The sequence below is a fragment of the Monomorium pharaonis genome, chromosome 6, assembly GCF_013373865.1.
Source record: "Monomorium pharaonis isolate MP-MQ-018 chromosome 6, ASM1337386v2, whole genome shotgun sequence".
NCBI lineage: Eukaryota > Metazoa > Arthropoda > Insecta > Hymenoptera > Formicidae > Monomorium > Monomorium pharaonis.
This window is the reverse complement of record NC_050472.1, coordinates 1675606-1700361: the sequence shown is the minus strand read 5'-3', so window position 1 is coordinate 1700361 and position 24756 is coordinate 1675606. Positions and strand designations below refer to the sequence as shown.

Here is a 24756-nt window from a genome sequence, read left to right as displayed (position 1 = left end):
ATTTCTTTACAATTGCGGAAAATCTTCAAGCGTTCACGAAATCGTTAAATCCATATAAAGCGAGAATGTTAAAAAAATTCCGATTATCACAACAATGCTGCCAATCTGGAGACTTTTTTAATTTTCTTACGAGCAATGTATTGGCCGATTGAAATCCATTCGTCTATCTAGAGTGCAAGTTTTTAAACCTCAACCTAGCACGTTGAAATTGTATGCACGCCGCTACTTTTCAGATTACATCTTCTCTCTGATCGAGCGTTAATCTCACGAGATGAAATTTTATTCGCCCGGAATTCAATCAAAGCCGATGTCATCACAAACGCCGATACGAAATTCCGGTATATTGTGATTAAAAAAAAAAGGGAGAAAAATCTTTTACAAGAATTTCAATATAAATTTACATATGTGCGTGCGCATACATAAATGCATATGTCTTTCATATGTAAAGTATTAAAAACTCAAATTTTGATTGTCAACATACTTCTTTAATTGAATTGTCTCTAACGTTTTTATTTCTCGTTACAGTCTCACTGCAACGAATTTCAAAAAAAACTTTTCTAGACTCTCACAAAGTGACAAATACTTATAATACATGCGAATTTGCTAACCAAACTCGTTTTTTCAATAATACTTCACTTCATTTCGAGTGATTAAAGATCGATCGTTCAAAGTAATTAAATCCAGTGATAAAATAAATAATTCTAATTAATAATCACCCCCTAATACTGCGAATGCAGTAGTTTATCGTGTAAAGTCGATGTTAAAACTATCGTGATTTCCATAGATTACGATGGCGCATAAAAGAATATCTATCGTCATTAATAAAGGCATTAACGAAAAGTGACAAAATAAACTCATGATTATGCTCGTGACGTGATAATCAAGCGCCACCACAAGCTAGAAATATCTCGTCCATCGATTAGTAATTCGTCAATCGGTATGATCGGTGCAAGAGCAATAATGAACCTAATGACGAACACCGCAATATCGCGGTTGGTGGTTTAAGTCCGTGTTGTTCGCACAGCGATCAAAGTCTAGCTGAAGAAAATATATATTTTCCGATATTCCCATAAACTAAATCTTATAGAATAAAATGTCTCTTTATGAAATTTTAGTATCTATTACATTACATTATTACGAATTATAATTAAAATATTTTTATATACTGTTTCTTCCGTAATGTATTCAATTTTATGAATTCTGTTTCGATAAATTCAAAGTCAGAAAAATTAAATGACATGGATAATATGCTTTGCTTAAGTCTAGTAAAGTTTAATACTGTCACCAAGATATACTAGTCTTTTCATTAAGTATGTAACGTGATATGACAAGTCGTGCGATGGAAAAGAGTACTCGCGCAAAAACGTAATCGAATCAAAACTTTCTGCCTGCTATCTTCCTATGTGCTGCTTCTTAAATGTACTCTTCTCCTTATCAGAAATGTAAAGTGATTTTACCAAGCAGTCTAGCAAGTTAGCCTTGATAAAAATTGCAAAAAGCTTAATGCGTTATCGCATATACAGTAGATCTATTCTCAATATGTTTTAGAAATAAATAATAAAGATTATTATGCATCTACAAATTATGTAGTGCATACAGAATCTCCCATTCTAGAAACATTCAAATTCTCCACGAATGTGCAAACACGACACATCGTAACCTTCATCCTCACGTGTGTACGTACAATATCATCATCTTACGCTACGGATTGATACGAATGAGAAGTAACGCGTAACATAGAGTAACACGTGTTGTCGACATGATCAACGAGCAACGGGTAATCAGAAGTATTCAGCTGTCGTGATTGTTGCTTCGTGAACGAGCTAACCCCATATAATGCAGATGACAACGCCACGCCCGTTACTATTACTAGTAAAAGCGATACGGATAGAAGCGGAAACTCATTCGCAGCAAACAAATGCAGGGTTCGATGATGCTGCGCTGAATCGTCACGACGGTAACGACGCTCGTACGTCAATGTACTTCCAGCGAAAATAACATTTTCTGTACCTAGCTTTTCGCCAACGTCCCTTTGCAATCTATAGAAGATGCCTTAGAACCTTACCGGATCTTCTTTTACGGTTTTCTTCATGGTTTCTTTTTAGAAATCAATTTCTCCTTAGCGAAAATGTGGAATTTTATACGCCGTAAATAGAAAATTATTATCTCCATGAGAAGACAGAAGACATACAATTTGTTATTATATAGTTCTTGATACAATCGTAAATATTCAATCATGCTCGATCGATTTCTATTAATGAAAATTTTTCAAATTTTAAAACATAATTAAATTAAACAACTTTTTTTCTCAAATTAAGTAGATATTCTAGAAATTTGAAAATTTCATAAATTTTCAGAAATTTTTTGAACCACTTTAGATTAGCAAACATTCTCCCAGTTCTTCTCCCTCCCAAAAAAGAAAAAAAGCTAACGTTATATTTTGTTTAAAATCTCGATGCTGAATCGAGACTTCAAGCAATCGAGGATGGATGAAAAGCTTCGCGAGTATTAAAGCATAGACAATATTAAAACATGCTTCTCCCGGCAGCACATGCTTTAAATCCGTATTGCATATGACTAAATCTCTTCGCATGAACGAAATATGTATTTAACTTTAGCAGAGCATAAAGTTCCAGGTCGCTTCATCCCTGTAAATATCTGCGTAAATTTGCAACGAAAACGAAGTGCAACGCAACGCGACGCCTTTTCGCTCGTCGGACTATTATTAAGGATACGTTGGCGTTAGCGGTGACGTCGGCTTCTAAAAAGGCTAGCTAGTGATAAGAGACAGATAAATCGACGCAAAAAACAAATTGTTATTTGTCTCTCTAAGTTGCGAAGAAAAATGCGCAAATTCATCACTCAAATACATATACATACTTATATATATGTATATATATAACTACCATAAAGTATTAAAAACGCTACATTAAGTCTGTAAGACCTAATTTTTTTTTCTAACAACCAAAACAAAATTTGCCGTAGCAGCAAAAAAAACAAAAAAATTTTTTATGTTGTGAAATTATTCATTAGTTTTATTTTATATCAAATTACACATGTAATATCCAGCTGATTGCATTGAAAGATTTATTTAAGGTAAATCGTACAACATAATCATTATGAAGGCATGTTTATGCATGTATCACGTGTAACGTGACAGCTGCGCCGATAACGTCAAAAAAGTGAGTGATCGATAGGGCACGGACTTTTTTGTCCGGACACTTTTTTGCAGTAAAAATTCGGCAGAAAAATTCTGCCAGAGAGACAAAGGCCGATCTAAGCTCATATGACGTATTAGTCTTTTGGAAAATTTGCATTTTTGCAATCCCTTGATTGAAAGTAAAATAGTAGTTTTAAAGCTTTTCATGAAGGGAGTTCTCGAAAATATTCTCCAAGTCGAAAAAAGAGAATGGAGCATACAATTTAAAAGAATTTCATTTCATACAAGAATAAAAGACAAGCAAAAATTTTATGTTAAAACAAATCAACGTGCATAAGATTATATTAACAAATCAATTAGATAGAATTTTCGATCGATAAAATACAAACTTGTTAGTTCAAATATGTATTCAATTTTAGTCGTATTTGATGTTAATTAATACTTATCTATCTCATTATAAAAGATCGCGTTAACACTTGCATCGGAATTAAAGGACATTCATTTGCAAGTACCCTGTAATGTTCGTGTCTGTGAGTATCTCCCGCGATAAATGGAACAAATAATTCTAGTCGATTGCTCCGAGTCAGTAACCCCGAGCGTGTAATGAGTACACGAGCCATCACCGCAGTTTTTTGAGTTCGGTTTTTTCCATTACCTTTCTGCAGTTACGGTTAATATACGTGAGTAAACAAAACGCGATCTTCGCACAAGCGCAACTAAATCGAATTAATGTGATGAAAGACCAAGCAAAGTATGGGGCGGACTTTTTTAATAATTTATTAGCAAATTAACCAGTCCGCTCTTTCCGCACCGCAACTAGAATTTGCCCGCGCGTTTGCTTTTCCCATCCTCCCCTGTTCGCGTTACCCGTCGAATACGCGGTGACCGCCCTTCGTTTGCTGTCTCCGAGAAAACTGCCGTCGGCCACCCGGGAATCGCAAAGTTTGGCAACTGAAATTTGATGGAATTCTAATTTAACTTGAACCAATCCATTTTAATTTAATCAAACAGTCGTGACTCGATTTCGTAAAGCAGGTCGACGTACAACTTACAAGAAGATCTTCTCAAATATATGACACACCTGTCAAACCTAATAATAATACTAACGTTTCCTTTCTCGCGCGAAAAAACGGCGACGTGATCGAAATATATCTCAGAAAACCAGAAGATATCTTCAACCATGATTTTAGCACATATGAAAATATATCTCGTGAACAAAAACAATACAAAACTAATTACATTGTAATAATCAAGATGTATGCATCAAAGCGTCGCAACATATAATTTCCTATTGTTTTTAGGCCTTTCTCTCTTTGTTAGAGGCTATAATTTTATTAATATACAAAAATGAAAAATACTGCAATTGACGTTACATCATGATAACATTGTGTGATTTTAAATTTTTTCAGGATTAAAATTTGAAAATGGAAATATATACCATTCGAAAATTTGGAAGTAAATTTGGAACTTCAATTAGTTCACAGCACAATTAACAGTTACGTAACAACATAACTCTGATAGCACGATATACGCATAAGACTCTCGATTCGCTACATTCAATTATAATCGCGGTATGGAAATATGTCCGCGACGTTGGCACAGACAGCTCGACGATCTCATAGTTCGGACACGTGTGGCAATTCAGGAAACTCGGTTATGCAAATGTCAAGGACTGAAACGGAATTTTTGCGTCCGTACAAATATGACGTTTACACTCGCGGTTCGCTGATTGCACCATGACACGATTTTCAGCGGAATTATGTGCTGTGCGTTTACCATTAGAGAACGTATTAGCGACGTGCATTTACAAGAAATTCGGCGACTCTATTAAACCACGCATATAATGGGTTAGTTAAAACCTCTACGTGGACCTCAAATATATTCGCCAACAACTTGATAATAACATGCAGAGGTATTTCGTGATTTAAAAAGATAAATTAATGCTGCATTATGTTAAACAATTAAAGATTACTTACATACAAATATGTATAGATACTTCTTTATTAATTAGTGGAAATACGCTACAAAAATCTACTTTTTATCGTTTTTTTGCTTTTAATAAAAAGGATCGATAAAATTTTGCAATAATTGTTAAAATTATTTTTTATTACTTTTTACTGAACACGATCAAATATTTCATACTGTATTTTTACACATGACTAATTTAAATTTCTTATAAACTTCAAGAGACTCGTGTACTTCGTAATTATTATTATAATTCATAGTAAGAGATCAAGTTGTGCTAATAAAGGATCAAACCAGTCAATGATGCATTAATAATTATAAACTTTACTTTATGAACTTTGTTCGTGTACGTATACACAATGGAACAACGATTATATATTTAGTGTTAAATATTCCTAGGACTAATCTATTCTATCCATAGTAGATCTATAAAATGTATATATGTCGCTGATATTCACACAGATTCATTGTTTCAGATTAAAGTAAAAGATAACTCTGATATGCGGAGCTGTTCGTGATACTATTTGTTTGAATGTACGAATAACAATGTGACGTCCTTTAGTGCACAGCAGCGTCATAAAACAAATGCCAAAGCAAACTGATTGTTTTGTCGGATTTAAATAACGTTTATGTAACGCTTTGTAAAATACATTCATATCAAACATCGCTTGTATTTCAAAATAATCTCGACAAACGATTATATCATAATAAAATTTACTAATAATAATTCGCTAATCATTCGTAATTTTTTGGGGGAGAAAAAACATTATTTAATAGTAGATATTTTTTCCATTAAAAAATTTCATTTAAAGAAAGGATACGTAGTATATGATATTACGTGCACGTTTTAATCTAACTGACTTCACCCACAGTCTTTTCAATAAATTTTTAAAATGAACTTTATTTTATGAGTCATCCATCATTGCGAATTTTTACATCAAGCGCCTTTTAAAAAAAAGCTTTTGAGTTTGCATCTTCTCAGATACATGCATAATGCGGCAGGAACGGAGTAGCCTATATACGTGTAATGGATGCGTGCTCTTACATCGTGGTATTCTCGTTTGCCGCGTCCGCGACGAGAACACGGCGTGTATAAATGATATAATGGGTAAGGAATGAATGATAGCTCGTGCGCCGATCCCTGGATTACTTGCGGATAAAGATCCTCGATCCCACGGAGCCGCCAGGGAATTCACCGGAGAGCACAATGTCTTTTTAATTTCCTCCCGTGACGTCTGCACTCGCCACTACTTCGCTAACGCGCCGGACGGATTTGCACGGGCAACGCGGTGTGGCGCGGGCAAAGACGGAATAACGCTGGAAATTGCACGGAGAAAACGGAAGTTAGCCGATGCGAAAGAAAGTCGACAATGGACAGACGGCGTTGTCTCGACGTTTGCAAGGAGCGAGGGAACGGACGTCCCTCTTTGTTCGACCATACGAGAATGAGAATTATGAGATGGAAAAGGAGTTAGAAAAAAGTTGGGGAAAATGGGCGAGGGAACGAGGACGGCGACGGGGGGTCGCGGAGCGAGGGAAAAGCTGCGGGGGTTTTAATACGTAGAATGGAATACGGTTAAGTACAGCGAAGAAGGTGCGAGGATTCCGTGATGAGCTGCGGCGGTCGGCGAACAGACTAGGGATGGGCTATCAGAAAATATAATCTTATCTCTTTTAACCATAGAATACTAATGGTAACGTAAAAGTAATGTATACCCACGTTCCGCGCCCGCAAAATTGCTTCTTGCAAAGTTCTCTTACCGAAGTTATCGAAGCTTTTTGTCGTGACTTTACATTTATGGCAATATTTTTTTATAATTAACTTACTGTTTTTGAATCCTAATTATTATCCTTATGATAGATAACATACTTTATTAGATTTACATATCTTTAGTATAAAAAAAATGTAACATTAAAATTTGATGTATTTGATATATTTTGGTGAAAAGATTTTGCCACTTTTTTAAATTCGTCTAAACAAATTAAAAATTAATATTAGTATTACGTTTTTATTAATTGTAATTAAGTACGAAAAAATTTAGAAGTTGTCTAAAGTTGAAATCATAAGCCAACGTTTGGCCTCTGTTTTAAAGTTAATTTAATTTATAATAAAAAATCAATATATAAATTATTATATTATTATGCAATAAGCTTTATCAGAAATTATTTATTAATCTTCCGTTTGCTGTTTTAGGAAGTAACCATTCCTGAAATAAGATACTTAACACAATGTTACCATTATACACGATTTGACATAAACTCAATTTCTGTTAGAGAACGGGAATAACCCCGAGAGTATCAAGATTACAACCCGAACAGTAGAACTAACGTTTCGTCGATTTAACGTTAAGGTACGCGCGCGCGCATTTGTCCCCTCTGGCATTTTTTACGCAAAAGTCAATATCCAAAGTGCTCAACATAGATATATAATACCATAGCTTGATGGATCTGAAATGTCATGGCTGAGATACGCCACGCTGGTCTAATCTTTAATATGTTTCTCCGGTTTTCCTCTTTCTGCAACGTAGCTGGGCGTTACAGCGAGACTACAACGCGCCTTTTACCAAAGAAATATATAGGATGCTGCAGGTGAAATGAACCGGTTGAATGTCTTAAAATATTAGGCAGAGATAGAAGGGAAACGTTGTAAGGAAAAAAAAACGTACTACGATTTCAATGAACAAATCAGGTTATTCTTCTGGACGGATTTTTTCTTTCCTCCTTATTACTTTTATCCATAATATCGTCTTAAGTTATGCAACCGATGTGTTTATGCGAAATACCCTGTGTATACTATAACTGTATTTTCCCTCTGGATCATATCGCCCATGGCAAACAACAACAGGAAATTGGTAGGTCCACGGAACATCCTTACAGATGCGAAAAGTTATATCCGATGGAGCTGCATCGAGGAAAATTGCGTATTAATCCGCTCGAAGGCTAATGCATCGTAACGCGATCTTATTACCTTTAGCTTTAAGAAAGAAGCCACTCCGACCGCCCTGAGTTTTCTCTCCATCGACCTCGCTGTAACTATCATCTTTGTGGTAGCTGGCACAGAAAAAAAGCAACCGTAATTTTCCTGTGCCATGTCAAAGCTTTTGTCGGGGTGCAAGGAACAAAAAAATCATAGGTCCCCCATGCCGAACGCGATATTCCACATTTCACGCCGAGCGCAAATTGTTTCGCGTTTTTTTTTTTTTATGCCGCAGTGTAGTTGTTGAACGAGTTTGCGAGTCGACGTGTCGCAAATCCATCGCGAGATAACCCGCGTATCAATAATCAATCGCGATCGCGTTTTATGCCGCTTTTGTCGACAAAATCGCGGACGTGTGAGAACACACAAAGGTAAATTGCATGTGTGTTTCAGCTACATATAAAATCATAATCCAGCGGCGCGACGAAATTTCACGTATAAGCCGAGGCGGTTCTCCCGACTGGAACGACTCGTATAAATCCGAGGAGATTATTACAGGGTGCTAAGGGCGAGCTGCGGGATTGTCGAGGCCGCACAAGCATTGAAAGACCCTGCGCCGCAGGTTAACCAATCTTCATATCGCGCTTCATTTATATTTAACGCATCCGCACATTTCGCCGCTCTGTGCGTGAGACGAATAAAATTTCCTGGTAATATATTCTACGCACGTGCCGCTTTCTTTACCCGGGATTATACCATACATCCGCGAAATGACAACGTGCGGCAGATATATGTTAATATATTGCAATATATTTTGAATGTAGACAATTTAAATGCCAGAATAAAGCCCTTCAATAATTCAATCTAATAAATAAATAATTATTAAAGAATATCTATAAATATTAATATGAAAGCAAATAAATTTTGTAGTTACTTCCATGTAAATTTGTTGAAATTTAAATTTGTTTATACAATTCATATAATTAAGCACTCGGAAGATCTGATCCATACAAGCTATAAATCTACTAATTATGTGTACCGTAATAAAATATTTTTTAAAATATAGAATTCTTTTAATTTCAAGAGTTTGAAAATTATTTTATGTTGAAAACATTTCACAGTTTTTAATTACTTATAAATAAAAACACGTCAAAGGGCATTTAGATTAACAGAACCGACTATAATAGTTGGCAAATTTGTTAATACAGACATATAAGACTGAGAGTAACGTTTCTCAAATGTCAATCTTGTCTGGAAATTGGTTTAAGCATAATAGACATACATATTACTCGAGGAACATCAATCTCTAATTCCGGCCGAACGCTACGCGTTTCAGACCCAGTTTAAACTACAGGTAACGTATATACAGTCGCAAAGCGATGATTATCAATGACAGCTCTCCGATATATCACGGGGTGAGGGCGATTCGGCGCGACTTGCAGCCCTATCAGTTTGTAACGTGTACCGGCGTTGTGGCGGCGGCGCGGACGAATGACGATGAGAGAGATTCAGCGGTAATCCCCTTTACTCGCTTGTTACGGGACAGGTACATACCTGAGGTAATTAGGTTCTCCCCGTGGCTTTAACGGGTGGCGGAGTTCGACGCCCAAATTGACGCTCGCGTATCCGCCGCGAGCTCTTCGAAGCTGATTTTGAGCGCAACACGCACACGGCGCGCTTAAATCTCATTTCAGCGTGGCAGCGTGGCCGCAGGAATTACAAGGGTGAACGATCTCGCGTTACGTGACCAACAAGACGGTTTTCAATTTTAGCGTTCTCCCTCAGTACCGCGATCGTTAGTACGGACGGTCGTTTGCATTTGCAAGAGAGCATCATCTGATTTTACGTTCCGCTTAGGGCCGTCGCAGCCCACGCAAATTGGCTTTCGCCCTTAACGCGAATCGCGCGTCGCCCATTGCCTGCGTGACGTTGTAATAAACGGTTTGATCTCACGCATACCGGTGTTACCGATAAACCGTCGGTGGTCGGCTTTGTTCGTGAAAACTACACCGCGTGAATAATACATGGTAATAAAAGCAAATACCAATCATTCCTCAAATCACTGTTGTAACATCTGTTAAATGTACGTGTTGAAGAACAGAAACGCATAAATCGAAATTTTATCCAAATAATGAAAGTCATTATTTCTAATTTTAATAACACAATATATACAGCTTGTACTCTGAAGCTACAGACCTGAAGCTTAAACCTGAGCTTTTTTATAGTTTAAGATCTGAAAAAATATAAATATAATTCGCATCTTAAATGAATTGTTTCTTGACTTCTCGCAAAGACATTTTTTTATCCGTTTCAAACATCAGCCGAGTTTTCAGTAAGATTCTATTAACGAGCGATGCAATTTACCTATTCTTGCTAGTAGCAGCTACACCCGAGTCGCAAATCTTAATGTAATATGACGTGACAAGAAGTAAAGTGGATTTCCTGCTAAACTAGTGACGCAAGACGTCGCGGTAAAGCCTGAGAACGTTCCTAATTTCATTATTAGAAAATAGGACATCGGACGCACATAAGAAGCTCATCTATCAAGAAACTGTTTTTAACATCTTCGATATATCAATGTACCGTAGACCGCGATATTAACCTTTGTAATCAACACGTAATAATTCTCTATCCGCCATTACTCCTATTCATCCGTAATCCAGCAACTTATTTATTCGATATATTAATCAAGTTTCAGTACGAGAATGCAGACTACAAACAGAGATAGAATTTCTCTTCGGATTAATCAAGAAAACATATAATGACAAAGATGTTCCTTTTCCTTGAAATCCGTGAATCAAATGCAATACGATCCTCTTACAATTCAATCATCTTCGTAGATCCCGCTTCGGTATCAAGCTTCAGTTATTTCGATTAAATGCGTGCAACGAACAAACCGGATTTCCAAAAGTTTAAAGCTGAACTGCCAGTATTAATAACACAACGGAATGTGTGTCATTACAGAGAGAACTCAATTATCAGTAGCATTAAACCTAACACTATCACGTTATCATTAATCAACAATGTCATCAGATATAAAGTTGTTATTTAGAAACTATTATTCATAATGTTCACCTGAATCTATAAACTGCGAAAAACAAGTTTACCATTAATGTCACATCATTTATAATTATAATATAATAGAGACTCTTAAAAAAAAGAAGTCGAATATTACAGAAATGTTATACAATATACATGATATATTAAAATTCAAAATATTTACACATTAAATTATTCTGAAAATGCCAGACACATTTCCAAATTCAAGAGATCCTGTATTTTATAACGAAATGACGTTCTATAGATTATCATAAAATGAATCTTTACAGATAAAATAGATATAACGAAAATAACAGGCGAATTTGGTGACAATGCTTGTCAGATTAGTTACGCCGTTCATTGAAACGCATTATTGAACGTCCGCCCGACTGGAAATCGCAGGAACGGAGAGCTTAATTATTAGAATTACGAGGAGATCAGTGGTCTGTGAAAATTAAGGGAAATTTAATTGCCACAGGCAGCCGGTAATGAAGGAGAAAACGATTACTTGCTGAGCTAAATGTTCGTAGGTGATTGTACTGTCCACAAAATGCGTTATTATTTACAATATACATTTGAATTTACATGGATGACAAATACAAGCAATATATGTATTCTACACTGATATTTTTACGTTAACGAAAAACTTAAATGTAAAAAAAAATTATGTACATGTCACATATACATAATAATTTTAATTAGATAGTTAAAAAAAAACTAATAAAATAAATTTTATATCTTTAATAATCTTGAACTATGATTAGCCAGCAGCGTTATTCACGTGCAATTAAATAAACCGATAGAAAAGGCGCGTTGAATGTCCTAGAAAATGGGCTAACCAATTTTCATTGTCCCGGGTAACTGCGGGAAACGAGGCTCGGCACTCACTTGCGGTGAGAGACGAACCATTTTTCGCCGAAAGCAGTGGCAAGTTTCTCTGGTAATAGTCACAGCAATTGGAAATTGAACCGATGGCCTGCGAAAACCATAGGAGACTTAATTACTCCGGCGGTGGCCGGAAACAAGGACGAAAACGTTTATTCGCCGGGATCAATGATCCTACCCTGCCGAAGTCATCAATTTTATAGACGCGGGGCAGGCACGGCGCGACGCGGTAATCGAAAATGTATCGACTTCGAACATTTGGTACACCAAAAAGCGGATTTATCTGAGCATGTAAATGGACCGATTCAATCTCGCTCAAAGCACAACCACAATCTGCTTTCTCTCTCTCTCTCTCTCTCTCTTCTTCCTCTAGGTTATTTAATATGTAACTTTAACATTAATTACAAGATGTCTAGATATATGTCATAGAAACTAGAGAGATCTCGTCTGCTTAAGATAAAAAAAGAAAAAAATTATTCAAAATTTAATATATATTAAAAACGCTATATATATATATATATACACACACACACACACACACAATATTAGATACTATATAATAGATTTATTCAACCGTCTTTACAATTTTAAAAATTAAATTAATTATCTTGGTTATAAAAAATTTAAACAGATATTTTAAAGCATGGAAAAAGATGGAAAATTTATCATGTTCTAATTTTTTCATATAATCTTTTGGCCATATCTTTCTCTACTAAGGAAAATAAACAATGAAAAGTTTACTTAAACGTACTTCTCTCGAGCTATTAAAATAAAATATAGCCTCATTTATTATCGGGCTAAAAATCCTAACTCTAACAATATATATAGTTCAATTTAGTCACAATAATTGATAGTAAGCGTCATATTATCCATGCAGAGTTCAATAACATCCCGATTTAGCATTTTTAAGCGCCATCGCAAAGGCAAAGTCACTCACTCACTCACGAGAGGATGAAATATCGAATCATTAATAAAAAAAGTTTCTCTTCCGCAACATCTTGGTCTTAACGAGCAAAAACGTGTCTTCGTTATCGTGCGGTGGTTGGTAACGACGAAGCAACACGATCTATGTAACACAACCTTTAAGGACCAACTCCACCGCGGATGTTCTCCTCTCAAGATGACGAGATTTATTTCGCCCTGCTTGACAGAAAAGAGAAACCCGAGGAAAGCGAATTTGTAATCTCTGATTACGTAAAGTGAGTCACCTTAATTGACACACTCGTGAAACAGGAGCGCGAACGAGAAAGAGGAGAGTACCGCATCGCCTCGTTTTCCTCTCTTCAGCTAATTCGTTTGAGGCGTTAATCAACGGCTATTCACAAAAAACGTTCACTTCATATGAACGCAGTAAAGAATATTTTAGTTACTATCCGTATTACGTTAATAACAATTTCCAACGTAATATGTTGCAAATTTCCATGTTATACGAAAAAATAAATTGCAATTGACTGAACAAATGTTACACCTTTTAATCAGTCTGCAATAACTGTTTCGTGATTATATGTATGTAAATTGAATTTTATTTACGGTTATCAATATAGTTCATCGTGTTCTCGCAATTCGCAATTAATTAGCGTTTAAAAATACACCAACCAAAAAATATCCAGTTTCGTACCTCTCTTATTAATATCATACATGATATTAAAATAATAAATGTACAAATATTATTGTTTATTATATATAATAAAAAATACACATGTAAGGAAAAAGAGATAGAAAGAGAGAAAGGAGAAAAAAAAGAATGATGGATTTCAAATATACATATAAACACATTTAATTATTAATAATACTGTATACCTCTATATACTCTAGCAATAATATACACACTGTTTTCTTCAGTGGTAGTACACTAATTTTAATCAGTGAGAGTATCTCCTCTTAATCAAAATCGAATCACATAAGAACAGTAAATTGCCACTGATGATTACAGATATAGGTATAGTACAAATTTGTAAGATTTTACAGATTCAAAATTAAAAAAATAGTATGGAATTAATTACAGCATTGTATGTTATGCTAAATATATTACTAGTGACCTATTGAAAAAATATCAGCACCGCTTTAAAGTTCTCGTAAATTAAACGAGATTTTCTATATTACTTTTATCATTTTATCACCCTAACAATCTAAAATAGCTTTTGTATAATATACTTTTGTATAAAAAATAAATTTATAAAATATTTATTTATAATTCTCATATTTAATTCTCACATAATAAATACTAGATATTCCACAAAAAAAATCGCAATAAAGCAATACCAAAATTGTTTCATATGTATTTTATTCAATGTTTGCTCTAATTTTATAAAGGATAAAATAATATTTTTGCAGTTCTCATTATGTCACGTGTCGAGAATTTAACATTTAAAAAGCTAACAACTTTTAAAAAGCTAACAACAGATATAAAAATATATTTTTTCAAAATATATCTTCACAAAATAATAATTAAATAAATAAGGTGTTATTTTTGCACAAAAATAATAGTAACAAACGTTTCTCATCATTATTACTTTAGATTATCAAATTATTTATCTTTATATATATGCGCTAATTTTATACAAATATTTTAGGATAAATACGTAAAATATATGTAAAATGTCAGCATTATCAAAACTCAAAACATTTTTCGTAAAAATCGCGAAAATAATGGAGAGAACAATATACACTTGGAGAACAATATACACTTTGCAAGAAAAGTCGCAGACCTAATGGAGCAAAGATAAGTACATCTATCTTCTAACGAAAATAAACGATGATAATCCGTAATTGACCCGTAATAAACTCTACGTTTACTCAGACATCGCGTTCGAAGGAGAAGCACGCGCGCAGAATTTCAGCACGACGAACGTGCGCTTCGGTTTCCGTCGAAACGTCCGGAGCGTTCGCATTTAATTGGAAGAAATGAAAAGTCGATAACCCGAGGGCTGTTAAGGGCGAGTGAGTTCGCGGCACCGCAAATGAACCCTTATCATCGACCGACGCCGTAGACTGAAAGTACCATCTCACCCTCGTGTCACACTCGCATCCTCGCCCACTTGCGACGCAATCATCCGTGTCCACTCCGGTTATATACCGCAGCTGTGCTGCTCGAATGTCTGTTCAACGATCAAAATTGGTAGATCGATGCAATCGACCGCGTAACCAATGACAGCTGAGCGGAAATTCTGTTATTTCGCGCGAGAATTTGGCGACGCTGATGTAATGCTTTTCGATCGTGGTTTACAGTTATGAAATCTATTATATAATGGCCTTGCCATTAGAAGTTACTTCAATAATTTTAATCTTATGAAGTGTACACGTTGATATTACACGACGAAAACAAATTATGTATAAACCGTGACTTAAAAGATTTTCAAGAGAAAGAAAAAAACAATAAGTAATTTTTAAAATTGCTATAAAAGGAAGGAATAGAAGAAAAAGGAAAGATGTTTGTATGTACGGATGTAAGATACATTTGTCTTTTTACTTCAGAACCAAAAAGTACCGTATTTTTCGTACGAGATATTGATTTAATAACAGCGGTTACTTGCAGCCACATAATGCGGAACGATCGAACCGTAATTTACCGAAGTTTGCCGAGTAAAAAGGCTTTCGAGTTAGCGTTCTCGCGATTCCTCACGTTTCCACACAACAAGGAAATCCTTTCGCAATAAAGGAAAAGAAGAAGGAGAAAGTATGGGACCTGAACGGTCTCGAGCCGCAGCCGCGGAAGTAAAAGTCAATCTCACTGCCTGCCGTTGCCGTCGCTCGTAAATCCCCGTAGAACCGAATCGCGAGACTATGTCGAGTCAACGGAAAGAGGGAGTGAGAGGAGAGAACAGCTGCGATTCTAAGGAGGTGATTACCTTGAAAAGGAGGCCGTGTAAATAATGGTAGGACACTACGGCGCGGAAAATTGGTCCTCTTACGAGCCCGCTGGGATACCATTCCGATCTCTCGCTACTTTCGACCATCGATTAACGTATACGCGCCATCGTCCGTCTGCGCAAACTTGGTCTGCACTCCTAATCTACACGGCACTCTCATGATCATTCGCGCTTTTGTAAAGAGCATACCATATTTCTACAAAGGCTTTTTCTACGTGAGATAAATTTATTCGGCGAAGGTGTCAAAATAGATGTAATATATGTAATTACATATAAATATATAATATATAAATTCCAAGATTGCGAGTGAGACGAGTTTTCCAAGTCAACAGACGCGTGAGCATGGATACAACGAAGAAAATAAATAGACATATAAAAAATTTTTCATCTACATTTTTACTTGTTTTTGGCATAAAAAAACTTTTTTATCTCATTCGAAGTTACACCCGACTTATTACATTTCAACGAAAGACATTCCAATCTTACGCGACAACTAATAATTTCGATAACGATCGTAAGAATATACTCGCTACAGTGTCAAATGTACGTCTAAACTTGCCAATGCGGAAGAGTACCTATTGTTAGTCGACACTTTTGAAGTTTTGAGATGTAACTCTGACAATTAAATGAATGCTCTCACTTCCTTTCTTCACCGTATACTCCTGTTTCTCTCACTCGCGGTAAACTGGTATAGCCACTTATGTGAAGAAACAATCGGCTAGTTAGCCTCTCTGACTATCGATCGAATTTCGCAGCTTTTGTTGAGCCGCTGCGCGCTGGTGTGAAAAGCGGGCGTTGGCCGTCGCATAGCAAGTGTCGTCACGTGAAACAGAAAGCGATGTGATATCCGATGATATCCGTTAAGTATCGATCGAATCTCGATTAAACATCGACGCTTCCGGCATAGCGACTTTAGATAACGCGATCTCTAAAGGTCCACATTCGTTACTTTTCCCGCTATCTTTCCGCTAGTGGAATCCGATCAGCCGTGACGTTTTGTCAATTCTACGGATGTGCATGTATGTACAACAAACGAGTTCGTTGCGCGTACTGCTGCAGTAATTACTATTTACTGGCCTCGCAACGAGACTTTCAGTCAGTGAAAAGTTACATGTGCCACAACCAAGTGCGATAGTTTTGAGTGAATCATAAACATTGTAGACGGGCAACCATTATAAACTGAACGGGTGATTTCGCGTTCGGCAATTATTGCATTCGCGTAACGATAACGAGATTTCGAAAAGCGGAATTGTACAAGCTTTCGTTTAAAATTGCCAACGAGTATGAAAGCGTTCAAGAATGTTGAAATTTTCATTTGATGTTTAAACGATAAAATGTAACAGTAAAAACGATATGTTCTTAATAAACGTGGTGGACATAAATTAAATTTAGACACTAATAATCACGTTTCTTTATCGAAAATTATTTTCAAAAAATAGACTTAATTTACATTTTCATAATTATAAAGTGCGCGCGCGCGCGCGCACGCGTGTGTGTGTGTGTGTGTGTGTGTGTGTGTGTGTGTGTGTGTGTGTGTGTGTGTGTGTGTGTGTGTGTGTGTGTGTGTGTGTGTGTGTGCGCGTGCGTGTGCGCGCGCGTGTAAAAGGGTTAAGAAAAATGAAAAGAAATTAATTTAATTTAGCAAAAATTAATTTGATTCATTAAATAGCAGCAACATTAAATTTTTAATATCTCTTGAATCCAAGCACCTATTGCTTTTTGAATGCAATAATCATTAGTACCAACATTGCATGGAATCTTGGTACTGATAATATAAATCCTACGTCGATAATGTGCGACAGTAGGCGCGTTGATAACAGCCGATAACAAATTAATTATGGTTTAGACTGAGGCATGTATTAGTCGATAGCGATCCATGATCGAGGCAATTACCACCGAAATTTGGATCGCAGGCATGTAACTCGAATGTAATAACCGGGGGAGACAATGCGGGGAACGGGGACAATCAACGTAATTCTAACACATCGATCGACCGAGAAGTGCATCTCCGCGTATACGTATGTGCGTACGTGTATGTTTAGTTTCGAACGTTCCTCGTCGCGAGACGCGATTGATTACTGACGATCAGATTATGGCAATTAATAGCTCGAGTGCCACGAATCCCTTCGCTTGTAAATTAGTTCCGTTTCCGGCAAAGGAACTCCCGGAATCCAACTTATCACCGCAAGTACGCGGACGACCGTTATCAGTCATCTAGTACAGAATCCATATTCCGCATACGCACACACATACATACGTTACAAACGCAAGTATCTTTCTAGATAGACAAATAATAATCGTACAACTGCGAATGGACGAAAATGTCAAGATGAATATTCGAAACTATGATGAAAAACCGCAACGCGCTGTATGCAATTTCAAGAAAATAAAAGTCTATTTTACAATCTATTTACCACAGTACATTCGATTTTGACTACGTTTAATTCACGTTTGTTTATGTATTACATTTAATACATTGATTTTATACTTATTTTACTAATTAGTTTATTATATAAATTAAGTTTGATACCATTATGAACACAAAACGTGTTTTGTTATAAATTGTTTTTCGTACAATGTATGTAACCAGAAAATGTATAAATAAAAAAGAGAAATATAGATAGTAAAAGAGTAAATGATTGTGAAATATTTTATTCCTTAACATATACCATGAATCTCATTAAAATGAAGTAAACAGTTTAATCAATTTAATTAACAATATGTACATTGATAACTAGAATTTCTAATTAGCAGCTTCTAATAACAGTTGAAAGTGAGCCTCGAGCATTACATTGTTTCGAATTTGCATCATACACGCACGTCACTATTGCGAAAATAGTATAGTGCAGTACAATGCAAGTCATATAATTGAGAGGAAATGCAAGCATACTTTACTAAAACCTGACACAGAATTGTACGTTACAAATTATTAAGTTTTAGAGTTTATGGAGAGATTATTTTTTAAAATTGTCACATCTTTCGAAAGCACAGTATTCGTAAGAGAAAATATTATGCATGATAACACGCGTTTGTAATTTAAACGCGTAACGCAATTTGAAATATAATCCAATATTTTTATCATTTTAACTAACGCAAAAATTGCAAAGAAATAAAAAGAAAAAGAGGATGAAGTGCGGCTCTTATTCATGCTTAAAATCCATCACTACCCGTAATACCTGGTGCTTTGCCGACTTCGTTAACGAAACAATACATCCCGATATCGTTCCCTCTGACTCGGCCCAATCGATGAAACACGTTGGACTATTTCACAACCAAGGACTCTTGCTTCACATATCTGGTGTGCGTCCCGAGGACGCAAACCCTCTATATAGAGTATAAACGCTATTCATGCGGTAGGATAATAGGGTTAAGTGGGGTCTACTCACAACTTCGATAAGCTGGGAGAGGCGTAGTCCCATTTTGACAGTCAGGCGATCGCTGTTGTTGCCAACAGGGCGAATGAGGCGGTTGTAGTTCGACAGCAGGTCATCGTACAGACGCTTCGCTTCCGGATTGGCCGAGGCGCCCGGAAACGGGGCAACGAGACAGGATATGGCTGCCGCCATCGCCAGCAATCCGCCCAACCTGGACCACCATCGCCACCAGCCTTTCCCACCGTCGTTCGTCCAAGCATCCCTAAGCATCGTACGCCTTGTCCACCCCTTTAACAATAAATTACGCGTTCCTTTGTAATGCATGCCTCGGTACAGGGTTCGTTGATATCTCTCTTCTCTCTCGCTCTCTCTCTCTCTCTTATTCTCTTTCTCTCTATCTCTCTGACGTATACGCCAGAATCCACATCTCGCAAGCATCAATTATCTTAAGGCTATTTTGTGTTGCGACATTAAAGGACCGGTGATGACTTTACAACTCATTACGCACACAAAGTAGAAATAAAGTCAGAGGTAATTAGAAAATGTGGTACTAATGAAACATTCTCCTGTCAAATGAGACAGAAATAACGCTTCGCGATCAAATAATATTTAACGTTTAATTAAAATTCATGTAAACATTAAAACACAAATATATACTTATTATTTCGAATCACATATCATAAAATCTATTATTATAAAAGATCCTTTTAATGTAGCAAAACATCAGACTGCATAATAAAGCAAGCTATTAAATGAAAAACGAACACTGTATATATTTAACTATTAAATTAGAAACTACATGTAAGTAAAAAAAAAGAATGATAATTTAATTTGTTTTTTATTTTAAACAGTTGTTCTACTTTGGAGTCGTTTCGAAAGAAAATAGAAAAATTTACGAGTACGATTTATAAGCGAGCGGAACATTTCTTCAGTAAAAACTTTCACTGCAATAATTTAAGAAATGGCCATTTCGTATAAAATCTCGATGGACAGCAAATTCAAAAGGACAATTTCATGGAGAAACATAAATTTTGCTTAAAATGTAAGTTTCGCAGTTTGACAGTCGTATTGCAAAGCTTACGATAAGTCATCATCCAAAATTAATGAAATTTGGAAAACGAATTATCTAGAGGAAAAATCATATACGTGCCGTAAATTATGATTAGACGACATCACTCGCAATGATAGATGATTATACGCAATGAATTTCACGACACACCTTCTCTGAGACAAAGAAAATTGTATCGGCAAAAAGAAACAAAACCAATTCCGAGAAAAGTTCTTTTACGAGCGCGTATAAATCTTACTTGGAACAAGAACCAAAACGACTTTGCAGTCCACGCTATGCACGCTCGAGATCGTGCTGCTACGAAAAATAAGATACGGATAATTCGCGAGTACCTGAAAATTTTAATTAATCGTTATAATGCAGATTTAATCGTAAACCGGGTTATTCAGGGAAATAACAAACTGTTAACGCAACAGAATTAAAATACTGTACCATAAAAAATAAAATCATAGCGTATCCGCTTTTGAGTTCATTTGTTCATTGGCATTCCTGCTATGTATTTGCAGCTAGCATTTTCTATTATTTATCGAACTGACGTATCACGGTTATCGACTATTAGTCCACGCGCTAAACTTATGTAGTTGTCCACTTCTATTCTTAAGTGTGCTATTTTTAACTTACAATTGATTTTAGATATTCTCGTATATAATATACAATTGTGGTATTACAGTTAACGTCATGCTGTAAAATGCAAATCGGATGATGGATTACCTAAATATTTAATGAACAATCCTTGTTTTTTATTATATACCAGCTATGTGCTATTTATTGTTAGTATTAAAAGCAATTGCGTGTTCTCAAATAACGGATTATGTTCGGAAAAATATAATTAATCACATTACTCAGAATAATTTTATTCGTTGAGAAATCCATATAGATCTACTTTCGAGAAGCTCAGAAAACGTTTGTATATCCCTATTATGAACATTCCTTAAGTATTAACGATTTAAAAAATACTCTATATAAATCCAATTTAGTTAAATTAATATAATGCTTCATTGATAATTTAATTTTACCAGTGCAAACGTCATGATGGAATAAACCAATTACTCGCCAGGCTGTCGAACGCATTAAATTCACAGCGCCAGTTAATTGCGAGAGCGCGCGATAAACCGCATGCGATTGTTCTGCAACGGAAAGGCCAATACAAGCTGCTCGCTCGAACTCGGCGCAGCGCGGAAAGAAAAATTCGACCTGGCAGCGACCCGAAATATTTCATGTACCACATTTAAAGTGTTTAAAGGGAAGCAGGCCGCGCGATTGGAAACTGTATTTCTTCGCGATAATTACATGTGTGTCGATTCTCTCTAGTACCCAAATGATGTCAACTTTTTTCGAGCAAGTCGCCGTCCATCGTAAGACATGGGCACTGTCAGATCAAGTCATTTACTACTCATGGTGAGGAACGTAACCGCCTAGAGAGGCTTGAACGGCATTGTTGTGTCGCAGAAAAGCAGAAGAGGGAAGAACCTCTCGAGGAAGTTTTATCGCTTCTTTGCTGACCTACCTCGCCTACCTCGCTATTATCAGCATAACCGTATGCCTCGAAGGACTACTTCATCGTATTAAGGCAACTTCTCGCGCTCTGATGCTCTTCTTCTTAGTAAAGCGACAAAGAGAGTTCTCAAACACGTTCTAAACTATATTTTATCAAAATTTTCGAGAGAAATAGGCGACTGTGCTAATAAGCCACAATTTTTAGGTATCTCTTTTTAATTTATTATTATTAATTTTGTTTTATATATTTTTTCTGTTTATGTTGCGTTTCGTATATACGTATATATAAAAAACATTTTTAAAAATGTAAATTTTTGAAAAAAAAATTATCAAATTTAGAATTTACAAGGTTGTAAGATTATTATTTATTTTAAAAAGCTTTTATACACAGAATAAGTGTGATTGATCATTATCACCTTCTAAAAAAGCATGTAGTTTTTTTTATTAATAGTAGTCCCTTTTTTTCCAAAAGAAATATCAAAATCAATTTTCTTAAGTCTCTATTTTTTTTCTAAATATGTCTCACTAATATATTTTTCGTGTTCTATCTAATACACATTAATCGAGAGACACAACTTTAATTATTCAGGTTATTCCCGAGTGACCACTTACGTGACAGTTGATACCATTGGGGTCTACCTACATTAACATTTGACCGTAGGCCCCGTGATACTGCCTTGATACTGTACGTGTACGGCATGTACGTGAACGGATCTCTGATCGACGATAGCGGTATACCATAACCAACGGTCAGTTTCGTTATACGATAAAAGGACAGGTCGATCGAACAGCTTGTCCGTCAGTGGGCGGACGCGGCTTGAGGAAGCGAATATAATGGAACCAATAATGAGCTATGACCGCCGCATCCATCACTCCGGATAAAGCAGCTTTAACCATCTTTCTCCTCCGTGTTCGATCCAATATCAGAAAATAATTATCACGATTTTGAATCATTGTAATCGACGTCAGAATGATCAAGAGTTCTTTCTGTTTGATAAAACATCTACAAATATATCGATATAATCCAAAAATAATGACTAATTGTAAGATGTTGACAAAGTATTTCTGTTTTAACAAACTTATAACAATAAATTTGAAGTAGATTATTAGAAAATAAAAAAACAAGACATATTTTGAGAGGTAAGACATTCTAAAACGTCAACTATATTTTCCTCTTGAAATACAGTTCTGTAAAGCGTGTTATGTTCTACAATACGGGATTAAATTGCACATACAGAGTAGTCCTCGCAAAGTGTGAGTTAAAAATGAGACAAAAGGTGTTAGATAAATATAGTTTAAAAAATAAAAAAAGAGAAAAAAGCACGTAATTGCCAATAGATTATCACATTTGTGTCAGCCGCATTTGCGTCAAGCTCGGACTTTAAAAACACGTCATCTAGCTGTCGATAGTACAGCAAAACTAAAAGTTCCACGCGATGAACGCGGATGTAAGCCGAAGAAAACTTGCTTTAAAATAAACGGTAAATAAAATTTAGCCGCTACAAGCGATAACGTTAAATGCATCAGTCCGTGTACAATCAGAAACGAATGGCGAGCCATTATCCACTCGAAGGATACAAATTGGCACGTGGGAGAAGGAGGCCAAGCAAACGCGTTAAAAGTTTTTGCGCGATCTATGAACGTCTTCCTCGATCGGAGGCATCGTTTTTCCTAGGCATTCGCGTCAGCCTGTAACTCTAACTTTTACATGCGAGCAAGTTATAACGATCAACAGACTACGAGCGATTCATAAAAGTTTGCCGAATGGAAAACGATATCTGCATAGCAGGTTAACGACAGGCGATATAGACGGGCGACATGCATCGATGTAGAAAAAAATATATTACCGTCCACTACGAGACGTTAAACTACCTGGCAGCATGACGTATTGCCAACCGCGTATGCCGGCGTAATAATTTATTGCCCTCACAAAATTGGCATTGCGGTGCCTTTATCGACATTCGAAAGCTAGATGTTTGGAAATTTCGGCGGGGATCTCTTATTCTTATCGAAATTAATTTTATCTATGTAATAATAATTAACTTGGCTTTGACTATTTTAACTCTAAATGTAATTCAAAATTGCAACGAGAAATAAAAATAAAAAAGTACATCCTTTACAGTTGTGTGCCATTGAATATTATTAAAAACTGACAATATTAAAATTCATAGAATGTTTTTTTACAAAATGTACTCTTCGTTATCAACAAGGTCTATTTAAAGCAGCAGCAATCGATAACATGATACAAAAAAAGCGTAATAAAAAAAAAAATCTTCTATGCGATTTAGAGCAAACTGCGTATCGTGATAATTATTTCGCAATTATATTTATTATTTTCCACGTAGCACGTCCGCTATGCAAACAGAAAAAATGTAATGTTACGTAGCTCAAACGTATCGCTTTGTCGTTTAAAGCTGCCACACAACGCGCGCCACTGTAACGAGGCTAATCGAATCTGGTACCGACTGCACCTACTAACTAGACTATTATGCACCCGGAGCGGAACAGTATCAGCTGGACCGGCTGTCTATTTCCTTTCCTATTGGGTGAATCAACGGGAACGAGAGACAGATGATTGGATAGAGGCTCACGTGATATGAAGAGAAAACGCGAGAGCTGCTTGCGATGCAAAGAAAATCATGGAATTGAAAAAAATATCTAAAGATAATATTAAATTTCCCAATATAAATGTGTGTGTGTGTGTGTGTGGAATTGATAATACTTGACAGATTGTTAAATAATACATTCATTCATACGTGTGTATATGTATATATATATATATATATATATATATATATATATATATATATAAAATAAATATATATAAAGAAAGAATAATTAAAATTATATCATCAATAAAAACTTGAGCAATAATAATGAGCTGTTACCAGAAGTTTTTCTTTTTATGGAAGATTTCCAATCTGTTATATAATTTTATTCTCGTGTTTTTTCATATACGCAAAACATATATGATGCATATT

The 24756-nt window shown here is 35.8% G+C and overlaps 1 protein-coding gene across 3 annotated transcripts in view; it reads right to left on the bottom strand.

Annotated features, from left to right (window-relative positions):
• The window catches only part of LOC105831718 (acetylcholine receptor subunit alpha-like 1), a 210755-nt gene that overhangs the window by 137193 nt on the left and 48806 nt on the right, over positions 1–24756 (bottom strand). For all 3 annotated transcript variants that reach the window (XM_036288749.1, XM_036288748.1, XM_036288750.1), the window contains one exon: positions 19222–19497. In XM_036288749.1, the coding sequence (XP_036144642.1) occupies positions 19222–19479 (258 nt within the window). In that variant the 5' untranslated portion in view covers positions 19480–19497. The remainder of the gene's footprint in view (positions 1–19221; positions 19498–24756) is intronic.